Source organism: Geotrypetes seraphini, chromosome 4 (assembly GCF_902459505.1).
Source record: "Geotrypetes seraphini chromosome 4, aGeoSer1.1, whole genome shotgun sequence".
NCBI lineage: Eukaryota > Metazoa > Chordata > Amphibia > Gymnophiona > Dermophiidae > Geotrypetes > Geotrypetes seraphini.
This window is the reverse complement of record NC_047087.1, coordinates 241,020,063-241,046,748: the sequence shown is the minus strand read 5'-3', so window position 1 is coordinate 241,046,748 and position 26,686 is coordinate 241,020,063. Positions and strand designations below refer to the sequence as shown.

Here is a 26,686-nt window from a genome sequence, read left to right as displayed (position 1 = left end):
AAATATAATTATCATGTTAGGGCTTTCTTTGCATGTTTTTGCCAGTTGAAATGTTCTAAGCATTTCTGTACTTAATGTTACTGGTTCATTATGCAGGTTTTCTCCATTGATTTGCACTGGCTCTTCTTTGACCATATATCAAGTGGTTTCTTTCTGAGGTATGTTTCTTGTAAACTTGATATACAATTGTGTCTTATCACCTTGGCTTTTGTCATTTGCTATTTTATTCCCTTACACTCCTCAATGTATATTTTTACTATAGTCATGTTCATTTTAGGTTCCTTTTACATTTATATATTATGATATTACTAGTTTTTTTTAGCCCATTACATTAATAGGTGCTAGCAGCCCTTCTTCCTTACTTTTTTCTCCCCCCTGTCCAGCAACACCCCCGTTCCCTGCTCCCACTGTCTAGCAGCACCTCTTCACTGCTCCCCCTGTTCAGCAGTAGCCCATCTCCATTGGTTTTACCTCCACCCCTGTCCAGCAGCACCCCTTCCCTGCTCCCCCTGTCCAACAGTAGCCATTATCCCTTCCTTTTACCTTCCCCCTGTCCAGCAGCACCAGCGGTCTCTCCCTATCATCGGGCCCTCTCCTCCTCTTCCTGTTGCCGGGGTGCCTGCAGTGGCGCCTTATGTGGAGCTATCTCCAGTGCTCACACTTTCTCCCTGTCCTCATGCTCCAGGGTGCTTGATTTCCCCCGATTTCCGGTCCTTCGCTTCCTGTGTGTCTCCATGGGCAGTGATGTTGGGTTGTTTTTTTTTCATGTAGGCCGGCTTCCAACCCGCTGAAACCGCCACGTGCACCACGCGCCACAAACAGCCGCCACAAATGGAACACGGCATGGAAGCACAAATCAAGGCAGCAGGGATCATGCCGTTTCAACTGCGCATGCGCGGGTAAGGGTTTTATTATAGAGGATAATTGTACACATATGTGATTCTGTTTGTGTATGTATTCTACTGTGACCCGCCTTGCGAAGGTGAGGTATAAATAAATAAATACAAATAATATTTAAATTTATATCTCTTGGTCCTTTAATTATGATTTTCCTTATGCATAGAGCACACTGGACTCCAATTAAGGTAGCTAAGATTTCAAATGGACTCTCTACCATATGTTGGTCTTTTTTTTAATATTTAAGTATTTTTATTGAAAAACTTTTGTGTTTTACAAGTAGTAGAAATGATACAGTAGCAAATTCGCAGCATAAGCTATTAATATCAAGTATACTCAACATTTGAATTATATCTGTGAATTAACCAGTTAAACCTACTACATTTAACAATATGTGTTATCACCTTTCAACCCAAGTAAATAAACCCCTACTATTCCCACGAAATCTAATTTCACATCATCATTATCCCCCATTCCCCCCCTTTCTGAACCCCACACTTCTGACGGGCATTAATGTAGATAACAGCAATAGAAACCTTAAAAGGTCTCCAATGCGTTCTCCAGTTTATTCCAAGTAGGCAAGTAAGGAATATATACATGTCGCCTCTTGGCCAATGCTATCTCCACCATATGTTGGTCTTGTAACTCACAGAAAGGCACACTATCTCATATGATCTATGACTGTTCACATGTATCAGTCTATTGGAGCAAAGTCTGGGAAACTTTCTACAATCTTAAATATATAAGAGCCCTTAAGTTTGTGCATTATCATACTGGGTCATCATGGCCTACTGCCTGATCATAATGCGAGGCCACTTAAACGTCTTGCTATTTTTAGCCCTTAAAAATATTTTACATTGTTGGAAAGACCTATCTAAGATGAATTATATGAATTGATGGAATGCGTTAATGCCTTAACAGTAAAATATGAAAGTGTCATAGCGGAAAGGCACAAGTCCATGAGCTCATTTATCAAAATCTGAAGTCTGGTCAACTGTTATTGCAATACAGACTGAAGGCATTCAGTTATCGCTATCCATATTTATACGGGGGTATAACTCCGGTGTTTGTGCTTTGGATATTGTATATGGTTATGACTGCAGGTTGTGCTGAGACTCTCTTTTTTGATAGGCAGGGGTCAGCTTGTTGTGTTGCATAGATAATATTTTATGATTCTTCCACAACTTGTCTGTACCTTGTCTTGTTAACATTTATTGCATTTTTGTATTTTATTAAAATCAATAAAAATCTTTGAACTGAAAAATGAGAGATTTTATGAGGGTTTTAAAATTGGATTTCTTTTATTTCTTTTATGTTTGTGTTTTAGGCCTCCTGATGCTGGCTTTTTAGCTGAAACATGGTCAGTGTCGGGTCCATTTGTTTTGCATGGTTGTCATTAAAGTAACTTTTCAAGCTTCATGGTCTGGTCTTCTCTGCTCCTTTTTGTATTCCTTCTATTATGATTTGGACATCCTTTCAAAAATGACCTTTCCACCTATCTCTTCTTCCACAAACACTTCCTGAAGACAAAGAGCTCCTTTTACTAAGATGTGCTAACATTTTTAGCGCACGTGGCAGCTAACTACGCACCAAGAACTAATGCCAGCTCAATGCTGGCATTAGCGTCTAGCACATGCAGCAATACAGTGCGCGCTAAGAGCGTGCTAAAACTGCTAGCGCAGCTTAGTAAAAGGAGCCCAGAATCTTTGGATATCTTCAAACATTTTGACATAGAAAATGAAGGCAGATAAAGACCATATGGTCTATCTAGTCTGCCTAAGCATGCCATCAGCTATCCCTTCCTCACCCTTGGAGATCCAATGTACTTGTACCAAGCTTTCTTGAATTCAGATGCACTTTTTGTCTCCACCATCTCCACTGGGAGGCTGTTCCAAGTGCTCACCACCCTTTCTGTGAAAAAAGTATTTTCTGAGGTTATTTATGAATCTATCCTCTTTCAACTTTATCCTATGCCCCCTCATTCCAGAGATTCCTTTCAATTGAGATTCACCTCGTGCGGGAGTATACCACATAGGTATTTAAATGTCTCTTATATCCCCCTTCTCTTGCTTTTCCATCAAAGTATACCTATTGAGATCTTTAAGGCTGTCCCCATATCCCTTATGATAAAGACCGCTGACCATTTTAGTAGCCTTCCTCTGGATTAACTCCATCTTGTTTATATCTTTTTGAAGGTACGTTCTCCAGAAATGTACACAATATTCTAAATGGGGGTCTTACCAGAGTTTTATACAAGGACATCAATACCTCCTTTTTTCTACTGACCATTCCTCTCTCTATGCATCCTTATATCCTTCTAGGTTCTACCAGACCCGCCCAAAGGTATAAACTATCCTTCCCCTCTCTACACGGTATTCGCTATGCAGGCAAACTGGGAAAATCCCTTCTCTTCAGAATCACAGGTCTTTGGAACGACCTTACTACCCCGCTGCGGAACCTGGGCTCCCTCCAATTATTCTGCAAGCAACTGAAAACCTGGCTTTTCACTAAAATGTAATTCTATCCCCCCTTACTCTTCTCTTCTATATATAAGTTCATGTAAACCTTTTATTTCCCTTCTCTTCCTATATTTTAAGTTCTTGTAAACCGTGCCAAGCTCCACATCCATGGAGATGATGCGGTATATAAACTTAAGGTTTAGTTTAGTTTAGTTTAGTTTAGTCATCACTTTTTCAACCTGTTTGGGCACCTTAAGATCATCACATACTATCTCACCCAAGTCCTGCTCCTCTTTCACGTACAAAAGTTTTTTACTCCTTAAACTGCACTGTTACCTCGGGGTTTTACAGTTCAAATGCATGACCTTGCATTTTTTAGCATTCAATCTTAGCTGTCAAATTTCAGACCATTCCTCAATCTTCACCAGGTCCTTCCTCATGTTATCCACATCCTCAGGGGTGTCTACTCTGTTGCAGATTTATGTATCATCCGTAAAGAGGCAAATTTTACCAGACAGCCCTTCAGCAATATCACTTACAAAAATAGTTGATATAGCCTGCAGACATGTGGAACCTGAAAATCTAATTAATTCTGATGCATTTTTATTTATTTACATTTGCAGCTCTTGTCCTGAATGACTTTTAAACTATCTCTTTTTAAATTTCTGACTATGATTCTAAACATCTGCTTACATGGTGGGCTCCTTTCTATTCATACCTAATGTAATGCATTGTTATAAGTCTATCATAGACACACTCATGCATGAGATTAAATGTAGTTTATGAAATAAGAACCCTACTTGTTTAATTTGGTTTATGTAATTTACCTCCAGTACATTTAAAAACAATTATACTGCTGGCAAATCGAACACTGCTGCCCTACTCCATAATGTTAAGAAGCACGGTATTTCAGTCTACATCAAGGTCACCTTCCTTTCCTCAAAGCTTTTTGTCAGTCTACCAGACAATAATAAAACACTGCCTACAGAAGCAATAAAGGACCTCACAATTTCAGCAGTTGGAACCCAAGCACAGTACCGGGTAGAGCTTTGGATTCTTGCCCAGAAATAGCTACGAAAAAAAATTAAAAATTAAAATTGAATCAGGTTGGGCAGACTGGATGGACCATTCGGGTCTTTATCTGCTGTCATCTACTATGTTACTATGTTAATGTATTTAACTAATCAAATGAAGCAGACTATTTTTAATACTAAACATCTTTTTTTTAAAAAAAAAAAAGAAAATCAAACATAATATTAGGGAATTATATTTTACACAGCTGATTTAAAAGAACACTCACCATGGAAATTTGAATGAAGTAACTCTTCCAAAATCTGTCCTAATAACACATTTGGGTTTTCAATACAGACACTGTGGGGCAAATTCTATAAATGGCACCTAAGTTAAGAGGGAAATGTCATTTGAAATGCAACTTAAGGGACAATTGAAAGCACCTACCAGTGTCTAAATAAATAGTACCAGAATCATGCCTCCGAAGGTGCCCGGCACCTAATGCCACTATAGGCGTGGCTAACATTGGAAGTGATATTAGGCACTGTAAAGCACCTACACAGGCCTATGTTTCTGGCACCTATCTTTTCCAGAAGTGTGATTCTCTAAATGGCACCATTGGTGGACACCAAAAATGGCGCCTGTTAGAGAATCCGGGCCTGTCTGCCTGTTTTTCAAAGCAATTTAAAAATCACTCGGAACTGTCCAACTGCTGATATTCAGTGGCATTTAACTGGGCAGTGCTGCTACATTTCAGCTCTGAATGCCCATGAAAAGAGTGAGCAAGTCAGGGTTGGTACACGGGACACCACTGGGGAGGAATCTGCAGGTGTCAACAATACTGCCCTAAATTTATTTACATTGCTTGATATACTGTCCTAAATTCATGTACTAGGCAATGAGGGCCCCAGTTAAATATTGGCCAGGACCTGTTTAACAACAAAAAATACCAGAAGGCCCTCTATTTCCCCTTCCCCTGGGTTCAATCCCCCCTCTGGTCCCCTCAACCATTCAAACCTCCCCCACCACTCACACATGCAGGATAGGTCTTTCCCTGGGTGTACCTACAATCCCTTGTGGTCCAGCAGAGGATGGAGGGGACAGGAGTGAAACTTTCTCACTCCTGTTTCTAGTAGCTGCCTTTTCAAACTGGCTACTGTGAAACTGTTCATGGCTTAGCTTGCCTTGAAAACTTCCAACAAAAAAATACATTTTTAAATTCAGTAGGCCTTACAAGCTACACCTACTTTCATGGCTTCAGGTTCTGGAAATACCTCCTCAAAAATCTCCATGTGAGTTTCAGCTTCCAGGCTAGGAACTATTTCCTCCACTTCCATGAGGTCCAAACTATTACCTTGCCCTGGACTGGCTGGTTGGGCTGCAGAGAGAGAATCATCCCTTCTCCCTGTCCTCTCTGATAGTGGAGCAAACACTGCTGGCTTTTCAACATGGGAGCCAGGCCCTACTCTCTGTGTGCCTGCTTTGCCCTGAGCTCCCCCTGTGGATGTCTAGGAAAGTGCAAGGCTTTCTAAAAGGCATTTTGCCTGAACCTTATGTTTATGGGTTTGGAGACAAACCTTCTAGTGCTAGATTGAGTCTCTGTTTCCTCTACCTCAGAACTATCAGAGAAGAGCTCATTTGCTGAAAGGTTCTCTTCAGTGTACTTGGGGAACCTAGGTTGCTGTAATTTTCTGGGCTTGGAAATAACATTTCTGGCCTTAGTTCTGCCTTTCTTAGGGTTTTTAAATGGGAACATGTCAGGTACGGAATCTGACTGGTCACAATATTCATTGTGGAAAAAACTAAAAAAAAAAAGAAGCAGAGGCAGACCAGACACCTTGCAAAAGAAAACCTTGAGGATATCCTGAAAACCTGACTGGCTAGGTTTGTCTAGACCAGGGATCTCAAAGTCCCTCCTTGAGTGCTGCAATCCAGTCAGGTTTTCAGGATTTCCCCAATGAATATGCATGAGATCTATGTGCATGCACTGCTTTCAATGCATATTCATTGGGGAAATCCTGAAAACCTGACTGGATTGCGGCCCTGGAACAAGATTATACCAGTACAAAGATATACACAAAGCATTCTCTAAATAATTATACACAACACATGAAAATTAATGCCAGGGTCTGATTGATCAAGACATTTTGCTTATTCTATATCTATGACTATAAAAAAAATGTTTCAGAAAGTAAGACCCTATATTTTGATAATAGCTCAAGATGAATTACAGATATTATCTGTCTTTAGAGCATTCACAATCTAAGAGGCACTTTAAGGGGTCCCTTTGCCAAGCTGCAGTAAGCTTAAAAGGGCTTACTATAGAATGTGGTAAGTTCTAGGGTAGTAATCGCACCATTTGGTAAAAAATTATTTTTATTTTTATGATAAAGGAAGTGTGTCAGTGGTAATCAGTAAGCGTAGCTACATTGCCATGCACTAATTAGAGTGTGATTAGTGCATTAGATCTAACCACCTACAAAATAGGTGGCAGTAAGAGTTCATTCACTAATCTTTAATAATTGCCACTTTCTGTTTGTTAGCTTGTTTTCTTGTTCAATATTGTCACCTTATTTTATGTAATTTTTACTCACGTTGCATGCTATGGCTCCTTTAAATTTAAATTGATATTTTACATGTATATTTAGCCTTTTATCATTATCTATAATTATTTTTTTTTAATGAGTCATTTTTAGTTGGCACCACAAGGTCATCTCCACTGTGTTTGGACTTCTGCATTGTTTGTGGACTGAGTTCTTCTAACATTAGCATGTGGTCATTAATATAAAAATTAAAAAATCAGCCATTTTATTGTTGTGCTAATAGTGGCTTAAGGCCACGTTTTAGCACTGCTTTCTGAAAGGGCCCCATCCCAAGCTGTAGTAATAAAAATAACCTTAGCGCATGTCTTTCCCACTAGTTAAAGCTATCCATTTTTATAACTTCAATAACATTTTTTTGTATTTGTTGTATTAATGGCCATGCTCTAATGTTGGCTTTTAGCTCATAACCATTAAAAATATTACCATACGAGCATTTGCTCCCCTCCCTTTTGTAGACAGTGAGGGGAAAATTCTATAAGAGGTATCTAGATATAGGCCACCTACCTTAGTAAATTGACTTTAATTATGAGCTTTAACAAGCTCATAAATTAAAAAAAAATAATAATTGGATGATAGGAACCTATCTTTATAGGCGCAATTCTAAAAAAGACAGATGCCTATCGCATGGCTTCTAGCGGGGCCTAATTCCAAAGTAGGTGTGTTTAGGAGTGGAGAAGGACTTGGGCGCCGCTAGGCGTGATTCTCTAAAGGACTTAGGTGTCTATAATATAGGCCTTTAAAACCCTGGCCTACATTATAGGTAGCTAAGTTTTTTAAAATGATTCTCTAATAGGTGCTTAGGTGTGATCGACAAGAGATATGCACCATTTGGGCATGTAAGTGTATTTCTGTGATGATCCACCATTTCAGCTCTTTGCATCTGTTAGAACGTGTTTCCATGCTGAAAACTGGGCATGGAATTAGCACTTAACTCTAGGTGCCGTTTCTAGAATTCCCTAGAAAGTGACTTGCCCAAGGAACAGCAGTAGGACTTGAGTTGGTCTTCCCTAGTTATCAGCCTGGTGCTTTAACCTCTAGGATACTTCTCCACTCTACTTGTTAAAACATCTTTGACAGAAGACGCTAAAAACCCTGAACCACTTTATGATTCAGATGATTCCATTCACTCTCTTCTTTTATCACAGGAATCTTTTGCAAAGCCCCAAAATTCAGTACTAGACTCTAACTAGGTCAGTGTGAGTGCCTCTTCCAGTGCATATAATCAGAGTGCATATTTAGATAGTGCCCCATAAAACTCATCATCCAGGATCAGGAACTGTGTCTTCTAGATGGAAATAAATTTTGTAATGATGGAGAAAATCATTTTCATGGGGCACAAAATGTTCTTGGAGCTGAAAGGTTTATAATAGGTGTTTATGGACTGTAAATGGATGATCCAAAGACATAGTACCATTCAATGTAATTGCTTAATGTAGATTAAAATACTGTTGTGATGTACTGCTGCCTCTTTAAATCTGCAGGCAATCTTCGGCAAACTGTGCATACATGCAGAATTGCAATGGCAAATGGCAAAATTCAGTGCCGGAGCCACTGGCACATTTTGTGAATAATCGCGGCTTGCTGATACTATCTGTGCAATGACTGTGAATTGCAAGAGAAGCAATATAATACATCTTCCATTAGAAATGATTCTATTTTGAATTACATTCTGCATATAGAAAAAAACATTATATCAGTATAACCCACGGATGAGAACATGGAATATAAGACATTTTGCAAATGAAGCACAATTTAAGCAAAATTCTGTAACCATCACATATCCATAATTGATTCACAGCACATGAGTTAATGGCATGGCTGACAACCTAGAATACAGTTAGTTACTCCTTTCAGACAGTGTTATGAGACTGTTCTGTATCATCTTTCATGTTAGGAGTTAATGAATATTAATGACAGCCTTATTAACTGCAGGGCACAATCACCATTTAGGCACCGGGAATGCACATAAATGGCCAGAATACTATCGTATATACTCAAATGTGTGCACACAGGCATATAAATTGCCAATATTCTGGTTACATGCTAGTCTTATGAAATGATGCCTAATGTGATTGTGTTTGAGGGCGGAGTCTGAGTTGAGCATGGACGGGCTCAATGTTAAGCATGTGGGGGTCAAATTCTATATATGTCATATAAAATATCAGCACTGAAAAAGGACTACGCTTAGTGCGATTCTATAAACCACCCCTGGAGTTAGGTGCAGTTTATCGAATCACACGTAATGCTCATCTGCGTGACTAACATTTAGGAGCAGAAATTTATACCAATGAAAACCAGGCCTTGAATGTCTGCGCCTAAGTTGTAACAGTGCATAAGAACCTAAGAATTGCCATACTGGGACAGACTAAAGGCCCATTAAGCCCAGCATCCTGTTTCCAACAGTAACCAACCCAGGTCACAAGTACCTAGCCAGATCCCAAGTAGTAAAACAGATTTTATGCTGCTTATCCTAGAAATAAGCAGTGGATTTCCCCAAGCCATCTTCAAATGGAATTTTCTTTTAGAAAATTATCCAAACCTTTTTTAAACCCTGCTAAGCTAACTGATTTTCCCACATTTTCCAGCAATGAATAACAGTGCACCTAACTTTTAGGAATGCCATGATTCACCCATGATCCTCCCCTGGCCACATCTCCTTTTGAGATCCACACACTAGAATTTATGCATACCACTGTATAGAATGGGCTTAGAAAGTTGTGCAGATAAATTCTAATTAGTGTCAATTATTATGTATTACTTGGCAATTATCAATGCTGATTGGCTTGTTAAACAATTAAATCACAATGCACATGGATTTTTGCTAAATCTTTGTCACACTATACAGAATCAGGTCTTTAGATTGTAAAATACTATAATTTTTATGCATTCTTTTCTAAGTTAGGCTTAATCATTTAGGCCAGCTCTGTGATCATTTACATCAGCTCAGTGATCACTATCTTATAAGAACATAAGAAATGCCATTCACTGGATCAGACCCTAGGTCCAACCTGTCCGGCGACCTGCACACGCAGAGGCCAAACCCGGTGTTCCCTGCTAAAGACCCTGTTTACCCGTACCCCTCAATATGTTTTGCAGGAAGGTGTGAATCCAACTTGCCCTTGAATCCTGGAATGGTGGTCTCCAACACAACCTCCTCCGGGAGAGCATTCCAAGCGTCCACCACTCGCTGTGAGAAACAGAACTTTCTGATATTTGTCCTGGGCCTGGTGCCCCTCTTTACTTTTCCTTGTTCTTTCTGTATACTACCCTCTTGTTCCTATCCTGCTTGTTTTCCCCTTAACATATTGTAAACCTTTCCTGCCCTTTTTATCCTCTTGTGTCTAGTTTGGGTAATTTGTTTGTGTACATTCCCCTTGTTATGTTTTTATTTTAAATATTGCCCACTGTTTTTATTTATTGTACACCGCTTTGATTTATCTTTTTTGTTAAAAATGGCAGTATATCAAATAAAGTAACTGTAACAATGCCATTTATAGAATTGCACCTTAGGGAAAGGTAGGCTATGGAAATGTAGGCCATGGTTTTAAGGCCTACTTATCTGGTGTCTACCTATGATATGAATTGCACCTACAATGGTGCTTTATGGCACTTAATGCCACTTCCGGTGTTAGCTATGCCTACAGTAGCAATAGGCATCATGAAGTGCCCCCGTAGGCTTGATTCTGGTGCTTTTTTCATGGGCACCGATAGGCACCTTGAAATTCATTCTAAAAGTTCTTTTAAATGACATGCATTTAGCTTAGGTGCTGGTAAGGCGATTTTGTTTAATTTTTTTGTTGTTATTTGCTTTTTGAGTTTCTTTATAATATCTTTTCTGTACAAGAATGTTTTCTTAGTTTTGAATTTTGAAATTTTTTACGAATAACAATAATAAGATGCAGTGAGACCTGGAAACCTACAACAAACATGATGCCAGCTATGGAAACCCTGAAAGAATATATAGCCCAGCTTCACAGGGAGAACATCTTTAAACTCACCGGAGACACTTCTACTCTGTGGGTAAAAGAGACCAACTGATTTTCCCAACAAAATTCAAATGGACTTTCCTGCCTCATTCACCTCAAGCCTCAATCAATCAGGTTTGAGGACCTACTGTTTAAAGACAAACTGCCGACCTTGCAGCACACCCTGAAGAAAGCCACAGCAGGATGGCTTAAACGTTGATTCTGCCTGACAAGACACAGCGAGACCTGGAAACCTACAGCAAGCAAGAACAAAAAGACATTCTAAACTTCAATGTAGAGAACAGCTCTACCAGTTAGAAAATTTGCTTTTAAGATATATGGAAAGAGGCAGGAAAAATGAGGCAATCTAAAATGTATATAGTTTTCTAAATTATCAGATTTACTATACTGGTTTGGGGAAGATTCTCCCCCTTCTAAATGTATGGTTATTTAGGCCTCTTATATGAAGCAGCATTAGGCTTTGTTATTGCCGGCCATGGCGGTATTATCTCCAATGCTCACAGGAACTCTATGAGCGTTGGATCTTGGACCACCGTGGCTGGTGATAAAAAAAAAAAACCTAATGTGGCTTCATTAAAGGGGAGGTTAATTTCTACTGGGGAAAAATGACAAGGGAGGCTAGACAGGAGCAGGAAGAAAGTTCTCTTTTAGTATGAAAATCCTTAGAAGTAAATTACAATGCAATAGTTCTTTCTACCATTGTTGTCATTTTTAACAGCATCTAGGATGTGTACCATATTTTCATGCATATAACGTGCGCGTTATACACGGTTTTTACAAACCGTGCATAACCTTGCACGTTATACGCGTGAGCGCGTTTTATAAAATTTTTTTTACATAGTTCCCCCCCCCGACATCCGATTCACCCCCCCGCAGGACCGCTCGCACCCCCACCCCAAAGGACCGCTCGCACGCACCCGCACCCCCACCCCGAAGGACCGCTCGCACGCACTCCCACTCGCACCCACACCCCCACCCTGAAGGACCCCCCCCCTCATCACGTAGAAGCTCCTACCGGTGTCCTGCTGCTTCCTCTGGCGGTCCCGGCCCTTCTGTGAGCCCTGCGTCTGCGCTGCTTCATCTTCCGGCGGTCCCGCCCTTTCTCTGATGTCAGAGAAAGGGCGGGACCGCCGGAAGACGAAGCAGTGCAGATGCAGGGCTCACAGAAGGGCCGGGACCGCCAAGAGGAAGCAGCAGGACACCGGTAGGAGCTTCTACATGATGAGGGGGGTTCGGGAGGCTGTGGGGGTGCGAGCAGTCCTTCAGGGTGCGGGTGCGGGTGGGAGTGCGTGCGAGCAGTCCTTCAGGGTGGGGGTGTGGGTGCGTGCGAGCGGTCCTTCGGGGTGGGGGTGCGAGCGGTCCTGCGGGGGGGGGTGAATCGGGACGTCGGGGGGGCATCAGGCTTTCAGGGTGGGGACAGGACTTCAAGGGGGAGAGGAGAGTCGGTGCGGGGGAAAGGAGTGTCGGGGTGGCCAGAGGAGAGTCGGGGCGGGCGAAAGGAGAGTCGGGCGGCGACGGGAGAGTCGGGGCAGCATGCGCGGTATACGGGTGCGCGCGGTATATAAATTTTTTTTACATATATGTCAGTTTCCCGCGCGCTATACCCGTGTGCGCGTTTTACACGGGTGCGTGTTATCTTCGTGAAAATACGGTAATCGTGCATCTGCATTCACCAGTCCAAATGAATGATATTTCTAAAGTGTTGCTTAATCTTATTTTATTTTACTTTAAATTCAGTTTACATATACACAGCATATAAGACACTCTTCATAGAATAACATACTAAAGCCTCTTTTAAATTTATGTCAGAGTAATTATGCATCAGTGACCTAGCTCTGGTTTGTACAGGTAATTAAACTCATAATGCAGATCCTTTCTGAAGATGTTCTCTTTTCAACAAGTTTTAAGTGGCCTATTATTCACCTAATTTTCTGTACTCACTTTGCAAAATTTTTCTATCTCCTACAAATAATTAAGTTGGTAATAGATCCAGTAATTAGTAGTCTGGAGCACCAGGCAGCTGAGTTGAATAGTGTTTCAAAATATTATGAAAACAACAATTTGAGGGTTGAACTTGTAAGGTTTGTAAGACCATAACCCCACCAATACCAATAAAACTGTTGCAGAGATTGTGAAAGGGATAGGAAGAGGGACCAAGCATTTTCTCCCTTCCTGGTTTTTAGCGTAAGCCACCAACACAGATGATAATGTCCGAAAAAGCCAAGTCTCCTGCTGTGATGATGAAACAGCGGAAAAGGTTACATATCTCCATTCCTTCTGGAATTCTTCTCGATTCTTCCTTGGGTAGCAGAAGATGGCTTTTCTAATCACCTTACAGCAATAGTCTCAAACTCAAACTCTTTGCAGGGCCACATTTTGGATTTGTAGGTACTTTGAGGGAAGGAAGAGAGAGGGAGGATGCCTGGATGAGGGTGGGAAATAAAGATGCTGAAACATGGGAGGGAGCACAAGAGAAGAGAGATATATGCTGGGAGTGGAGAGGAATAAACAACGAGAGGAGAAAAAGGGATTGCAGATGCTGGGAATGGTGGAACAATGTGGGAGAGGGCATGGGACATTGTCAAGGAGATGAGTGAGATAAGGAAAGCAAGTACAGAGGATTGAAATGTGGTAATGGGGAATAGATGAAAGATAAAAGAGAGCAGGAAATTGTGGAAGGAATGAGATGGGAAATGGGAGAGCTCAAAGGTTAGATGAGATACACTGTTGATATGTAGGCAAAAAATTAAAAGATGGGTTAGAAAGAGGGTAAAATTTGAGTAAGCAGAAAGGCAGAAAAGAAAAAAAAATGAGTAAAGAGCTAAAAGGGAAAATTCAATATGTCAGAGACAGATGTAGCAGTGGCGTACCTAGGGTATGTGGCACCCGGGGCCCATCATTTTTTGACACCCCCCCCCCCCTCATGTAAAATTTTTTTTTTTTTTTTTTTTGCAATAACCATGAAATGGAATAAATGGTCAGAATAGAAACAGGCAGTGAAAATTTTCTTTTTTTTTTTTTTTTTTTTTCCAAAGTATTTTTATTGAGAATGGCAAAAGGTCCAGACAAGCAACCATGGTCTGTACAGAAACTTATACATTATCAAAAAGAACACAGAATGAGAGTAACAGCAACAACAAGCATGAACAAGCCTCTCCCAAGAGAAAATTGCCAATGAGAGGCATAGCAATACACAACAAAAGGCCAAAACTTGGGGCAAGCAAACAAATCCCACCCCAGAACCCACAAGAATAATAAGCCGGACTAGACCCTCAGCCATATTTTATAATGAAAAAAAACCCCCACAAGCAACAACACCCAGACCGCTCACCAGACACACCAATCCGCACAACAAGCACCCAAGAAACACCCAGCCACCACCCAGACAAAACTACCAGACACACCTACCCCACCAAGCCCAGACCCAACCCCCCCTCCCCAGAGAGTGCAAGCGCAAAGTGGACCGTGAAAAGGGCAGCTGCAGAAGTGGAAAGCCCCAGATAAGTAGGTTAGCTAAAGAAAGCCCACAGATAGAAGAAATCAGGATAACAGAAGTTCCAACAAATGCTCCCACAGAAAATTTTCTTTTATTGAACCTCATTTATGTAACCATTATTCCAAACATAACATAACATAAATTATGTCTGAATTGTCATGACATCAGAAGTACATATGGAGTAGTTGCAGGTGATGCTTGGGACAGTTCTGATTATGTTAGTTTGGTTTTATGTGTTTTTTTAATAGAAGGGTTTTTATTTCTTTTTTTAAGGTTTTGTAGTTTGTGGTCGAGGTCAATAGGTTGTAGAGTTGGGGGTCAAGTGTTGCAGCTCGAATGGCTAGGAGGTTGTCGAACAGTTTTTTTCTTTTGACGTTTTTGGTTGGAGGGTGTGTGAATGGTGCGTGAGTTCTCCTATGTCTGTTTGAAGTGGATTGAATTATTTAGCTGAAGAAATTAGTTACCCCCCCCATTCCACACACATTAATTCTCTTCCATTTTTGTTCCCATTATAAAAAAACACTGATAAGTTCCCAGGAAAAAAATACATTAAAATAAGAAGTGAAAACAAAGGCCCCTACAGATGAGAACATAACATAAGAATAGCCTAACTGGGTCACACCAATGGTCCATCATGCCCAGTAGCCCATTCTCATGGTAGCCAATAGTGCTGCCCGATTCAGAGAAAAATATTTCATTCGATCCGATTCACCCTGTTGAATCGATTTTTCGATTAGATTCACTGTTAATGACACCGCTTTTTAAGTTTAAACAAAGTATAACAATAAATTTCACAACAACAATAAATTTCACAAAGTACTTAAAAAAAAAAAATCACATTTTTCCATTAAAGCAGTTCTGGAGACATTTGCTTGAACAGTCTTTTTTCCCAGTCCATAAGCAAGCAATATGAAAAAGATTTCCTTAATTATCTACTCAAACATTTTTGCTATTTACTTTCATTGTACCTATACTATTATTCAGTAGAAAAAATGGACTTAACTGTGCAGGAAATGAATCTCCTCATACACCCACCATATAGTGCAAAAATGTGCAAAGGTCTGTTTTTTTCTTTCGATCACTACATAGCCTAATGCCACACAAGCAGCGCTGTTACAAACATATTCTGAAGGTCAATGCTAAGGTTGACAAAGTTTCCTTCCTTGGACCAGAAAGAGATACTGACAAACCACTGGAAGAGATTCTAAAACAACTACCCAGAAATAACACCCAAAGACCCACTCAGTGTGTGAACCAGTTGAGTGGAGTGGACTAACTGGGGGTGGAAATGGGCCCAGAGTTTGCTCAGCAGAATTTCCCAGACTACCTCTTCCTCTCAACACACTGACATGCTACCACCACCACCAACACTAGGAACACCTCACCGAGTATGCCAGCAATGCTTATAAACTTTATAAAACACATTATTATATTTTCTTATAAAGCATATATTTTAACTGAACTCAGCCTTGCCATTCACAAAAATAGAAAAGTTCCCATTTCAAGCTGTCTCATGTACACTTTTCAAATCTAACATATTGTAATCACAAAACAGAAAATAAAATTATTTTTTCTACCTTTGTTCTCTGATCAATATTCAAATCTTGTTGGTCCCAGGCTCTTGTTGTCTTGCTTGCCAGGGTCTCCTTTCTCCGTGCTAACCATCCGTCTGCCATCTCTGTTCTCCCCTTCCGTTTCCCTTCCCTCTCCCGGAGATCTGGCATCTTTCCTTTTTTTTGTCTCCATCCACAGATTCACCTTTTCTCAACTCCCCACCACCCCAGGATCCACCATCTCTCCCTTTCTGTTCCCAACTATCCTCCTATCCAGTATCTCTATCCCCCCTCCACACCATCCCCTGTTTCCAAGTTCTCTCCCTTTCTGTTCCTTCCCTCCCTAAATCCCATTATGCACCATCTCTCTCCCACTCCTCTGTTTTTAGACCCATTATTTCTAACCCCCAAAGTCTGGCATATGCATGTATCTTTGAACCCCCCCTTCCCTCTCTCCCTCTGTGTACTTTTACACCAGGACCCCCCTCCCCCGAAGGTCTGTCCCCCCTCCGAAGGGCTACACCCCACCCCTGAAGACCTGCACCCCCCGAAGGACTTTACCTCCCACCCGAAGGTCTGTCCCCCTCTGAAGGCCTAAACCCCACCCCTGAAGGACTGCACCCCCCCCCGAAGGCCTGCACTCCCTTGAAGGTCTGCACCCCCCCGAAGGCCTGTCCCCCCCTTGAAGGCCTGTCCCACCCCCTTGTAGGCCTGTCCCCCCTTTAAGGCCTGCCTGCCTGCCTTTCCCCCCCTTGAAGGCCTGTCTCCCCCTTGAAGGCCTGCACCCCCCTTGAAGGCCTGCACCCCCCCTTGAAGGCCTGTCCCCCCCCTTGTAGGCCTGTCCCCCCCCCTTGTAGGCCTGTCCCCCCCTTGAAGGCCTGCCTGCCTTTCCCCCCTTGAAGGTCTGCACCCCCCCGAAGGCCTGTCCCCCCCTTGAAGGCCTGTCCCACCCCCTTGTAGGCCTGCCCCCCCTTTAAGGCCTGCCTGCCTGCCTTTCCCCCCCTTGAAGGCCTGTCTCCCCCTTGAAGGCCTGCACCCCCCTTGAAGGCCTGCACCCCCCCTTGAAGGCCTGCACCCCCCCTTGAAGGCCTGTCCCCCCCCTTGTAGGCCTGTCCCCCCCCTTGTAGGCCTGTCCCCCCCCTTGAAGGCCTGCCTGCCTTTCCCCCCTTGAAGGCCTGCACCCCCTTGAAGGTCTGCACCCCCCCAAAGGCCTACACCCCCCCCCGAAGGTCTGCACCCCCCTGAAGGCCTGCCTGCCCCCCTTGAAGGCCTGCACCCCTTGAATGTCTGCACCCCCCCCCCCCGAAGGCCTGTCCCCCCTTGAAGGCCTGCCTGCCTGCCTGTCACCCCCCTCCCCCTTGAAAGCCTGCTTGCCTGCCCGCCCGCCCCACCCTGAAGGCCTGATGCCCCGACCCACCCCGAAGGACCGCTCGCCCCCCTGGCCTCCCCGCACCACCTATGAACAGCCGCAGCAGGATCGCGAAGTCAGCGTCGGGTACCAGCCCTAAGGGGTGTTCCCGGCCTTGCCGTTCAGTCCCCCGCCACCCCCGAAGGACCGCTTGCCCCCCTGGCCTCCCCGCACCACCTATGAACAGCCGCAGCAGGATCGCGAAGTCAGCGTCAGCGATCCCTGCTGCTTCCTGCGCCACGGTCCCGCCCCTCCTCTGACGTCAGAGGAGGGGCGGGATCGCGTCGTAGGAAGCAGCGCAGGGATGCTGACGCTGACTTCGCGATCCTGCTGCGGCTGTTCATAGGTGGTGCGGGGAGGCCAGGGGGGCGAGCGGTCCTTCGGGGGTGGCGGGGGACTGAACGGCAAGGCCGGGAACACCCCCTTAGGGCTGGTACCCGGGGCGGCCCGCCCCCCCCGCCCCCCCCTAGGTACGCCACTGAGATGTAGTAAGGGAATGGAAAAGACAAGAGGAAACAAGAGAATTGACAAAATGGACAGCAGCTATTGGAAATAGAGTTAGCAGAAGACCCGCAGAAAAGAAAAACTGAAACCAAAATAAAATGTCCAGACAACAAAAGTAGAAAATATTGTTTCATTTTGAATTTATTAACTGAAATATGTTAGTTTTGGAAAATGCACATCAGAGATTTTTTGTACAAAAGGAAATGCATGTCTGTTTTTTATTTCTCCAGTGTGGCAGTACATGCCAATTTTGAACTTGGGGGTTCCAAATTCAATTTTCTAATGTGTTCTGTATTTGGTGAAGATCTGTCTGTGTGTTGCCAATGACTGGTGTACTATATTCCCTTTCTGTTTTGAGATCTGTATTCTGTAGCAATCCTACTTATTATGTTTTACCTATAGTAGGTATGCTGGTGTTTTAGGGCCCAGTGTAATATCCTGTAGTGTTGCTGTTGTTTGTATCGTAGGATGTGTGCTCTTGTTGTTTTCTACATGTACAGTATATTTTTTTATTTTGTATTATTTAAGAATGTGCCTAATAGAGGGAAGATTTGTGTTGCTATTGGCCAGATGGTACAAGAATCAGAATATTTTTTCTGGAGACTTCCATGGAGAAATGTCTTAGTTCTGGTCTGCATGGCTACAAGCTTAATTCTCTCTGTAATGGCATATACACTAGGCCTTTAGACTTCATGTTTGATGTTGGGATGAGGTTGGATTTTTTGAGGATATAGCTCATGTTTTTACATTTAACTCATAAGAACTACTAAACTGTGTCAGACGAAAGGTCCATGAGGATCATGTATGCAGTATATAGCATACTGTAGGTGTATATCATCCAAGTGGTATGTCCCAACTGAATACAAGAGTTAGCCAAGCTGATTCCCACGGTCAGTGCTGAAACCAGATATTCAATGCCCAGCCATTGGCTTATTTTTGGCTGCTAAAAACATTTGGCATGTCTTTTCTCATAGTGAATATTTACAATTTTGGATAACCATCCCCTTAATATCTGCTTATTCATTAGTTGCTTGGCTCATGTATTCCACTATTTACCATCTAGAGGCAAAGGGAATTGGGCCCTTACAGAAATTCTTACAATTTTTTTGTCTTAAAACCTTAAAAAAAAATTATAGTACCAATTGTTCAAAAATGCCAACAGTTTGCAGTATTCAGCAGGTTTATTGGAAATTGCTATGGCGACCATAAATCACTCCATTAGTCAATGAAGAAACAGTGGTTTCACACAGTAATCCATGCCTAAAGTTTGAAACTGTGGTGAATTGCAAACTTTTTCAGATTGAACATTTTATATGTCCATTTTCCAAGATCATACTTTAACTTTCAGATAAAAATGAAACTGCCCTACAGTCATCGCAAAAGAAATAAGTGATTTTACTGTGTGAAATTCAATGTTAAAAAAAATATCTAGAGAAGGATAAGGATTTTTACCCTCTTTGCTAAGTTTAGATTTAAAAATAGTTTGCATGGCAGGTAGATAAAAGGTTGGGGAAGAAGGTTAGCTGTCTAGCACTGCCTAGTTTTAAAATCTTACCACCCACGCTTTAAAACAAATGAAGCCAGAGAATTGACAGTCACTCAGCATCCTCCTCACAGAAGAATAAAATCAGACAGACTGGATGGATTTTATGACCCTTCACTGTCATCATGTTTCTTTGTTATCAGCCACGTATGCAGTAACTTGATCCATTATGATGGCATGATAGTTCAGTTTTCCAGACTTCTTATTTAGGTTCACTCACACCTTTTTCAGTATTATAAAGAGCAAAATTACAGAGCATGTACAAAGGCATGGATTAATGAGACAAAGCCAAGATGGATTTGTCAAATGAAATCGTGCCTCACCAATCTACTACATTACGTCTAAGGGGTGAATAAACATGTGTATAATGGTGAGCCAGTCAGTATTGCATATCTGGAGTTTCAAAAGGCATTTGACAAAGTGCCTCATGAATGATTACTGAGGAAACTGAAAATCATGGGATAGGAAGTACTAATGTCCTGTTATGGATTAAGAGCTGCTTAAAAGATAGGGAACAGAGAGCGGTGGTCAGTATTTTCAATGGGAAAGGGTAGATAGTGGGGTTTCACAGGGGCCTGTGCTGGGAAACTAGTGAGGTAATTAAATTTGCTGATGACACAAAGATATTCATAGCTGTTAAATTTGCAAACAGGATTGTGAAAAACTACAAGAGGGCCTTATCAGAATGGGTATCCCAATGGCAGATTAGGCTTAATGTGAGCACATGCAAAGTAATGCATGTGGGAAAGAATTTAGATGTTTTCAAAAGTGCGCCCAAAAAATCAGGTAGAGAAAATGGTAATTTTTTGAAACTGCAGAACTGCAGATCTTTTTTTCCCCCCCCCCAGAAATTACCATTTATAGACATGTTTGCCCTTCGTGTGTTTTATCTTTTTTGACCATTTTCAAAAATAAACATGCCCATATGAAAAAAGCACTGAACAAGCCATTGGGATATAGGAGAGGCCAGCATTCTTAATATACTGGCCACCTAAACAACCCAGTAGAACAGCAGGGTACCTTATGGGGCATTGTAGTGAACTTCATATAAAAGGTACCAGGTACACATCTCGCTATAACCCCCTTATAATATATGGTGAGCTCTCCAAAACCTACCCAAAACTTACTGGACCCAACTACCGTATTTTCACTCATATACCGCGCACCCGTGTAAAACGCGCACACGGGTATAGCGCGCGGGAAACTGTAATTTATGTAAAGAAATTTTTATATACCGCGCACACCCGTATACCGCGCATGCCGCCCCGACTCTCCCATCGCCGCCCGACTCTCCTCTGGCCGCCCTGACTCTCCTTTCGCCCGCCCCGACTCTCCTCTCCCCCTTGAAGTCCTGTCCCCACCCTGAAAGCCTGATGCCCCCCGACGTCCAATTCACCCCCCCCCCGCAGGACCACCCGCACCCCACCCTGAAGGACCACTCGTACTTGCACCCCCACCCCGATGGACCGCTCGCATCCTCACAGCCTCCCCATCCCACCCCCATCATGAAGAAGCTGCCTACCATTGTCCTGCTGCTTCCTCTGCCGGCGGTCCCACCCCTTCTCTGAGCCCTGCGTCTGCGTTGCTTCCTCTTCTGGCAGTCCCGCCCTTTCTCTGATGTCAGAGAAAGGGCGGGACCGCCAGAAGAGGAAGCAGCGCAGACGCAGGGCTCAGAGAAGGGCCGGGACCGCCGGCAGAGGAAGCAGCAGGACAACGGTAGGCAGCTTCATGATGGGGGTGGGGTGGGGAGGCTGTGGGGGTGCGAGCAGTCCATCGGGGTGGGGTGCGGGTGCGAGTGCGAGTGGTCCTTCGGGGTGGGGTGCGGGTGCGATTGCGAGCGGTCCTTCGGGGGGGTGAATCAGACATCGGGGTGGGGGAACTATGTAAAAAAAATGTGTACAACGCGCTCACGAATATAACGCGGATGGTTATACTCGGTTTGTAAAATCGTGTATAACGCGCGCATTATATGCGTGAAAATACGGTATACACCACACAAGTAGCCCTTATGCCTGAAGATGGCACCTACATATGTGTACAGTGGGATTTGGGTGGGTATGAGCCTGAGTCCCACTAAGCTACTCCAGAGAACTGCTTGCTGCTGTTCAAAGACTGGCCATAACATGTGAAGCTATCATACAAACAGTATGCATTGTTTCATTCATAACTTTTTTTGTTTTTTTTTTTGGAGGGGGGGTAGGAAGTGATCAGTGACTACTAAAGGTGTGTGTGTGTGTGGGGTGGGGGTCATATTTGCATCCCTCCAGTGGACATTTGGTCAGTTTTTACACCTTTGTGACCCTTATTCGTTCTTTAAGCAGGTCTAGCTCCAAACGTCCAAATTGTACCCTGGATGTTTTGTTAAATGTTTGATTATGGCAGAAACATTTACAAGTCATAAGCTAACCCTAGTCCCGTCTAAACCATGCCACTATCACGCCCCATTGAGATTTAGGGCTCCTTTTATAAAGCCGCGCTAGGGCCTTAGCACACACTAAATTGCTGTGCACGCTAGCCGCTACTGCCTCCTTTTGAGCAGGTGGTAGATTTTCAGCTAGCGCGCACTAATCCGGTGCGTGCGCTAAAACGCTTAGTTCACCTTCGTAAAAGGAGCCCTTAGATTTTGAGAAGAAAGCAGAAAAATGGAAGAAAGTTGAATATTAAAAGTTAATGCAAAAGATGGATGTAGGGCAGAAAGTGAAGAAGGAGAGAAAAACATCAAATGGATCAGACGGCTTTGGATATACAGTTAAGAGCACAGACAGAAGGAAGTGGAGCCAGAGACTGGGAAAAGATGGTTAGATAAATAAAATCACCAGACAACAAAGGTAGGGGTTTGCAATTTAGTGATTGCAATGTGTCAGTTTTGAGAATTTACATCTGCTGTCTATATTTTGCACTGTTCAGGAAGACATGCATTTGTTTCTATTTCTCTGGGGTTGTACTGCATGCAGAGTCTTGCATCTTAGGGTTTCATTTGTATATATTAATACTTATAGTTTGTGGTCCTATATTTGCATAGGGGTTATCTATATTCTGCATGTGTGACCAAGGCCAGGTGTTCTGGTAGGAATAAATGTTGATAAGAACGCAGTGTGCTTTGTGTAGTTTAATTTTGTGGTTAACCATTATATGTTAATAAGATTATATAAAAAATGAATGGGAAAAATATGATTATGAGGTCGGGGCAGAGCTTAGGTGGGGTTTGGGGCAGAGCTTTTGCCCGCCCCCCCCCCCCCCAAACAAAACAGCGTTCCGCTGTCTATGACCTAGAATATCTGAATGTAAGAGACCCTGAATACCAGTGTGATGCATATAAGGATGCATATGGCTCCGATGGAAAAATGGTGTTGATATTCATCTGGTGACACTCAGCATTTGCTGACTGCCACCAGTGTTATGCCTGGAAATTCAATGCTGTGCTAGGTCCGGTCTTTGGCATTGAATTTCTGGGTTTGTAGCATCAGCTAAAGCATAGCCTATTAAGCATGATATTTAGCACTTGACCAGCTATAATGATAGGACTGACTATTATGCTGTCCTATTTATGCAGTTATCCTGGCCGATTAAGTTTGGAAACAGAAAACAGATAAATTTGGCTAGTGATATGGAGAGAGGAGGACACCTCTCACCATAAACTCGGGAGAAAGGGAAGAAAAAATAAAGAAAATCTTGTTACAACTCTGTTTCACTCAGTATTAATGAATGTGGAAGAGACTTCAATATCAGGGAACTATAAAGTGATTATAAAGCTTCTAACAGTATCCCCCGGGCTGACAACTCTAATGTGGACTATGGTGAGACGTGTCCTTCTCTCTCCACATCACTAGCCAAATTTATCTGTTTTCTATTTTAGTTTTTCAGCAGTCTTAGGTTTTTTTCTTTGACCTTTGCGATTAAGTTCGTAACATCAGCACTTAACCAGCCAAGTGCCGACTCTTCCTCAGCATGCCCCCAAAACAGCTAGTTTTTAAATATTTGCTAACCAGGTATTTTCAGCAGCACTAAACAGTTAAGCAATTTAACTGACCATTCTGGATGATTAAATCACTTTTGAATATCAACCTATACATATACAGTATAGGAGCTGAATATAGCTAGTAATCTTTGGGAATTTATAGTCTTGTCCAAGAATGCCCTTATTCTGCCCCTTTTGATCTATCAACCCCTGTAAAAAGGCAGTTCTGTAAATGGGTGCATGCAGTTCCACATGCATTGTGTAAGTAAGTGCACAGAAAAATGGCACTTGAGTGCACATGGGCATAGCATGAGATGGGCATGGGCACATCTCCAATTTACACAAACACAACTTATATTATGATATACAATGCATGACACTCTCATCTACGCCAGCCATGCACACTTGATCATGACCTAAATTTAAGAGCATAAAAGTGGAGTTTTGCTAGTATTGTATGGTATAAAAGCATCAGAGCACCTAGATGCCGATATAGAATACGCATAGGTGTTTCCATTGCTGCTCTGTGGTGCCCAAATGGTTACACCCTGTTATCCAATTGCCCCTATAGTGGATTTATTAAGATGGAGTTGGGAAAATCCACTGCTTATTACTAGGATAAAATCTGTTTTACTCTGATATTTTGCCAGGTACTTTGATCCTAGATTAGCCACTGTTGGAAACAGGATATTGGGCTTGATGGACTCTCAGTATGGCACCTCTTATGTCCTGTGGCACTCAGGGGAGGGGGGGTAATTCTATAATAGCTCCCCTATACCAGGGGTGTCAAAGTCCTTCCTGGAGGGCCGCAATCCAGTCGGGTTTTTAGGATTTCCCCAATGAATATGCATGAGATCTATTAGCATACAATGAAAGCAGTGCATGCAAATAGTTCTCATGCATATTCATTGGGGAAATTCGGAAAACCTGACTGGATTGTGGCCCTTGAGGAGGGACTTTGACACCTGTGCCCTATACATAGGTGCCTATTCTATAACAGGTAGTAGGCATCTACTAGCATAATTAAATATATACACATGTGCATTTACGTAGCCATAAGTATGTCGCCTATATGCATACCCAGTCATAAAATACAGCCGTAAAATACGCAAGTATTTACAAAATATAATATGAAACATAAACAGATCAACTTTTTATCTTATCAACTCTTTTAAAGAGCCAGATTAGCAAACTCCATAAAAGACAATGGAGGGCGGGGGTAAGAAAAAGCCTCAAATATATTTTTTACTCCTTTTCTACTGTATCACTAAGGGCTCCTTTCACAAAGGCACGCTAGCGGTTTAACGCGCGTAATAGCGCGTGATAAACCACCGGGCACACTAGCCGCTACTGCCTCCTCTTGAGCAGGCGGTAGATTTTGGCCAGCGCAGGGGTTAGCACATGATGAAAAGTCGCGCGCATTAACCCCACTAGCACGGCTTTGTAAAAGGAGCCCTAAATGATAGGTATTGCTAATATGTCATTGTTAAGAAACTTTCCAAGGACTAGGAAAATTATCCTTCAGAGTATTTCCAAACTCTGGAAACCTATGGAGCAAATGCCATCTCTGGGCCACACGTTTCTCCTTTGTCAATAAATATAAAATGGCAAAGCCTTATCTGTGAATTTTCCATGGCTCTCTTTGGATCAGGGGTAGGGAACTCCGGTCCTCGAGAGCTGTATTCCAGTCGGGTTTTCAGGATTTCCCCAATGAATCTGCATGAGATTTATTTGCTTGCACTGCTTTCAATGCATATTCATTGGTGAAATCCTGAAAATCCGACTGGAATACGGCTCTCGAGGACCGGAGTTCCCTACCCCTACTTTGGATAGTGCTGCTGAAATTGTTTTACAGATTGCCTTGGCACTGTCCAGCTAGTGCTGAAGCAGAGCCTGTTTGCTCCTCCTAACTCTATGGATACTTGGTGAAATTTAGTCACTCTGTATAGCTATGTGATTCAATTTAAGCCAGTACATAGGCTGTAAAAATAAACTGCATAGCTATATGGATTGCTGGATCCGTAGAGCCAGACAGTGATCTTTGCATATATTCAGTTCCACTACTTACACAGATGCAGCACTGAATATACAAAGCTATCATACGTTTCTGCTCATTTAAACAGATACCAGTGGTAGACAGAAGCAGACTTTGATTTTATTAATCTATGGGACAGATTCAGGAAACATTAACCAAATTTGAGTGCCAGGAAAAATCAATGCTCAGTGGTATTCTATAGAATTACATGAAGCATTGATTTTTGTGAGGAAAATAAGGCCTGCTGAAACTAGGGGCTCCTTTTACTAAGCTGCGATAATGTTTTTAGCATGCACTAAACCCATGCTATGCGGCTAGAACTAACACCAGCTCAATGTGGCATTTTAGCATGCGCTATTCCACGCGTTAATACCCTAACGTGGCTTAGTAAAAGGACCCCTAGGTGTGCAAGTTGAGCATGCATCCCCCAATTTTGTAACACTGCATGTAAGTATATACTTTATTTTATACATAAAAATGATGCATTGAAACACAATAAACTAATTTTGATAATTCAAAATCTTGAAATGTCTTTGGACTCTATAGCTGTTGGGAACATCTTAGCTATATTTTGCCTGCAGTGAGACCTGATTTTTCTGTCGAGTCAATCCCATGGTTTAACCACACCCACTGATGTCATCGGTACCTGCAGTGTTGAAAAGTGAGCCTTCTCTGAGGTGCACCACTGAAGGGGTACACTTAAGGGCATGTAAAGAAGAGAATGACATGGGGAAACATTTTCCCAGTCCCTGTTGGATCTCTTTTTTTTTTTTTTTAATTTCTTTATTGATATTTTGAACTTGACAATGTATACATTTGAAAAATCGAGAAAAAAAAAGTATATGAAAATACACTATTAACATCAGAAATATTACAATAAAAATTTTAAATCCCTTCTTAACCTATAACAGTAATGATATTATATTATACTCATCAATATTATAGAATATTATGAAATTTATACCTCTAAATAAATAATACACCCCCCCCACCCTCCCCTGGATGTGCAAAGGAATCTAACATAAAGAAAAAGGAATCACTTTAATTATAATGTGACAAAATTAGTTAATGGACCCCAAATCCCCTTAAAGGATTTAACAAACCCTAAACGCTCTGCCATAATCTTTTCATATTTATATGTTGCACATACAGTTGCCCACCAAAAACTAAAATTAATCCTATCATGATTTTTCCAATTAGATCTCTTTATCTATGTTCTGTCCTTATGAGCTC

The 26,686-nt window shown here is 42.2% G+C and overlaps 2 protein-coding genes across 11 annotated transcripts in view; one reads left to right on the top strand and one right to left on the bottom strand.

Moving 5' to 3' along the window:
* CTNNA3 (catenin alpha 3) overlaps positions 1-26,686 on the bottom strand; it is a 1,751,094-nt gene that overhangs the window by 1,045,250 nt on the left and 679,158 nt on the right. The window lies entirely within an intron of this gene.
* LRRTM3 (leucine rich repeat transmembrane neuronal 3) overlaps positions 1-26,686 on the top strand; it is a 307,499-nt gene that overhangs the window by 183,265 nt on the left and 97,548 nt on the right. The window contains exons 3-5 of one of the 6 annotated variants that reach the window (XM_033940468.1): positions 97-158; positions 772-899; positions 2,225-2,257. The exons of 2 other annotated variants lie outside the window; for them this stretch is intronic. In XM_033940468.1, the coding sequence (XP_033796359.1) occupies positions 97-158; positions 772-899; positions 2,225-2,247 (213 nt within the window). In that variant the 3' untranslated portion in view covers positions 2,248-2,257. The remainder of the gene's footprint in view (positions 1-96; positions 159-771; positions 900-2,224; positions 2,258-26,686) is intronic. 3 more of the 6 variants (XM_033940467.1, XM_033940470.1, XM_033940471.1) reach the window with 3 other exon arrangements.